Genomic DNA, 3,312 nt, shown 5'->3' with positions numbered 1-3,312 from the left:
AAAGGGCAGATCGTGCCGTTTCTAAAGGGGGTCATGCCGTGACTGGCGGCTCCAGCGTGCATGCGCGGGAGTGACGTCACGCGACTCCGGCCAGTCACAGAGCTGGAGTTCGCAGCCCCGGAAGGAAGAGGGGCGAAGATGGACGCTCGCTGCTAGTGGGGACAGCGGTGACATCGCAGGCATCGGTTTCAGGTAAGTAACACATAATGGGCTACTATGTGATGCACAGTAGCCCATTATGCTTTACCTTTGCAGGGAAATAAAAAGGAAGTAAAACCCATCAGAGTTCACTTCCTCTTTAAGAGCTGTGAAGGTTTTTATAGTGTGTCCTGTTTACAATTATGGATATTGTAGTTTTGGGTGCTTTTGCAATTACACGGGAATTTGAAGCTAGATAAACCACATTCGGTACTTATTACTTCAGCAATAGGATTGTACCAGTGTCAGTACTAAGCATTTGCACAAGTACTTGTACTCGTTCAAATGCTCCAATACCTAAAACCAATGACTTTTACGTGCACTGCGATTTGAGCCCATATAAAATGAATGGGCTCAAATTGCACTGCAAAAATCGCATGTGATTTGATCAAGAATGTGGTGCGATTCCTGTCTGAAAGACATGCGGTTTCCTGCACCGCTTCTGTGACAACCCAGGCTTGTCATAGTGACGTCAGCCTGGGTTCACACAGGAGCGGTAGGGGGAACCGCATGTGATTCCGACAAGAATCGTACCGCATTTCTGTTCAAATCAAATGTGAATTTTTTTGCAGTGCGATTTGAGCCCATTCATTTTGTATGGGTTCAAATTGCAGCGCGGGGGGGGGGGGGAATAGGAATAGGTATCGATAATTGGTGTTGATGAGTACTTGAGTACTTGAGGAAAAGTATTGGTACTCCTATAAAAAGGGTATTTCCCATGTAACTCTTGAGGGGGAGATTATGGGAGATGGGGATTTTAAAGGACAGGTAAGTATGACATGATTGTGTTTTTTTTTTTTTCTTTTTTTTGCCTTTTCAAACACTTTTTCCGGAAAAAAAAAATATTTTTAGTAAGCTGGCTAAGGGAAAATGTATAGTTTTGAATATGCATTCAAAAACCGTTTACTTTCTCTTTGATTGCATTTGCAATGTGTGATTTGTTACATTATCATTGCCAATAGAGATAACATAAATTCATGTTTTCCAGGTTGATTCCATCAGACTCAGAATGGGGAACCACGTTGTGAAAGCATTGTGACAAGACGTTCGACAAACAGTTTGCACAAGAATGACTAAATCACGCCTGTTTTGCTTGGTGGTGGTACTGGGTTCTGTTTTTATGATCCTTTTCATCATCGTTTACTGGGACAATGTTGGAACAGCCAATTTTAATCTTCACACTTCCTTCTCCAAATCCTTCCCTGCACACTCAGGTGGGGAGCATACAACAACCTCTCCAACCACAGAAAATGAACATGCCTCTGACATTGACAGGTTTTTGGATGGCTTTCTTAACTTTGCAACCACAAAGGATGATTTTCAAAGCGCAAAGGGTGAAAAAGAGACCTTGAAAGGGCCAAATAGCTTGGAGGAAAATGTTAGGGGCTATGACTGGTCTTCTAAAACAAAACTTGAGGAGGCTGTGCAAGATCAGGAACGGGTGCAGCAGGAGAGAAAATTAATTTTGCACACATTATGTGGCAATTCGAGCTTCAATTACCCGACGAAGAATCGGGAGTTTGATGACATTCCCAACAAGGAATTGGATCACCTAATCGTGGATGATCGACATGGTGTTATTTATTGCTACGTTCCAAAAGTAGCCTGTACCAACTGGAAGCGGGTAATGATTGTCTTGAGTGAGAGTCTCTTGGACAGAAAGGGTGTTCCCTACCAAGACCCCCTACTTATTCCCCGGGAGGATGTCCACAATAGCAGTAGTCATCTAACTTTTAACAAGTTCTGGCGAAGGTATGGGAAGTTCTCTAGGCACATGATGAAGATCAAATTGAAAAAATACACCAAATTTATCTTTGTACGAGATCCTTTCGTTCGTCTTATCTCTGCCTTTCGCAGTAAGTTTGAGCTTGAAAATGAAGACTTCTACCGAAGTTTCGCTATACCCATCTTAACCCGCTTCTCCAACCGATCCAGTGTTCCCACTAATGCAGGAGAAGCCTTTTCTTCAGGAGCCAAACCATCTTTCTCTCAGTTTATTCAGTATCTTTTAGATCCCCGAACTGAAGAACAGCAGCCTTTCAACGAACACTGGCGCCAAATTTACCGCCTTTGTCATCCATGCCAGATTGATTATGATTTCATAGGCAAGTTGGAGACTCTTGATGAAGATGCATCTCAACTTTTACAGCAGTTAAACATAGACTCCCTCTTCCAGTTTCCTCCCAGTTATCGGAACAGAACTGCTAGTAGCTGGGAGGAGGACTGGTTCTCCAAAATCCCTCTTGAATGGAGACAAAAGCTCTACAAACTATATGAACCAGACTTTGTTCTTTTTGGATACCCTAAACCAGAAAACCTTCTAAATGTATGAAACGGTCAAAGAGAATATTTTCAATACCAAAAATGAACAATGTTTGTCTGCCTTTTGTCAGGTTTTCCTGGAATGGGAAAAAATATTTTCTACAAGTTTCTCTACTTTACATTTCATGCTCAACAAGGGATTTCACAACTCTCATTTATGGTTTATTGCGATGGAACATTTTTAAAGGAGGATTTTTTTTTTTTTTTAATTTTTTTTTTTTAAATTCTACATTTTAAACAAAAAATAAATAAGTGGGGCAATAAACTTACTTTGCAGACCTACCTTCTCAGGCAGAGTTCTCAGATGCTTTTTACTGTTATTTTATAAATTAATATATTATTTAAACTATTTAAAGCTGTGTGCAACGAGTACCTGATGGAGTAAAGTAGAAGATGGCTATTGAATCAGACTAATGTGTTTTTATTTTGTGGGTCCTGAACAATATTTATCAGTTAAGGAAATGTATTTGTGACACCCAAGCCAGATTTTCTTTCGGATAGAGAGAGGAGGCATTAGGACCACCGTATTATTATTAATAAATAAATATATATATAAATTTTTTTTTTTTTTTTTATGTAAACCTGATGAGATTTCTCCTTTCTCCTTCCTGTCCCAGTGACATCTATTTCCAAATAGGAAGGTTGGGGGAATCATCCCCAGTAGGGACAGAAAAAGTTATTTCTACATTTTTGGCAGCTGTTCCAATTTAAAGGAAATCTGTCATTAAAAATATGGAGAATACTATTGTTTTAATTAGGGTTTGTTAATCAAATGGAAACCAATCTACTTCT

The 3,312-nt window shown here is 39.9% G+C and overlaps 1 protein-coding gene across 1 annotated transcript in view; it reads left to right on the top strand.

Annotated features, from left to right (window-relative positions):
• The window catches only part of CHST12 (carbohydrate sulfotransferase 12), a 32,747-nt gene extending 29,765 nt beyond the window's left edge, over window positions 1-2,982 (top strand). The window contains exon 2 of the mRNA XM_073636718.1: window positions 1,187-2,982. Within this exon, the coding sequence (XP_073492819.1) occupies window positions 1,268-2,530 (1,263 nt within the window). The 5' untranslated portion in view covers window positions 1,187-1,267 and the 3' untranslated portion in view covers window positions 2,531-2,982. The remainder of the gene's footprint in view (window positions 1-1,186) is intronic.
• The last annotated feature ends 330 nt before the right edge of the window (window positions 2,983-3,312 follow it).

The sequence above is a fragment of the Aquarana catesbeiana genome, linkage group LG06 (assembly GCF_042186555.1).
Source record: "Aquarana catesbeiana isolate 2022-GZ linkage group LG06, ASM4218655v1, whole genome shotgun sequence".
NCBI classification, from domain to species: Eukaryota; Metazoa; Chordata; class Amphibia; order Anura; family Ranidae; genus Aquarana; species Aquarana catesbeiana.
The sequence above is the reverse complement of the archived record's forward strand: the minus strand, read 5'-3'. Positions and strand labels throughout refer to the sequence as shown.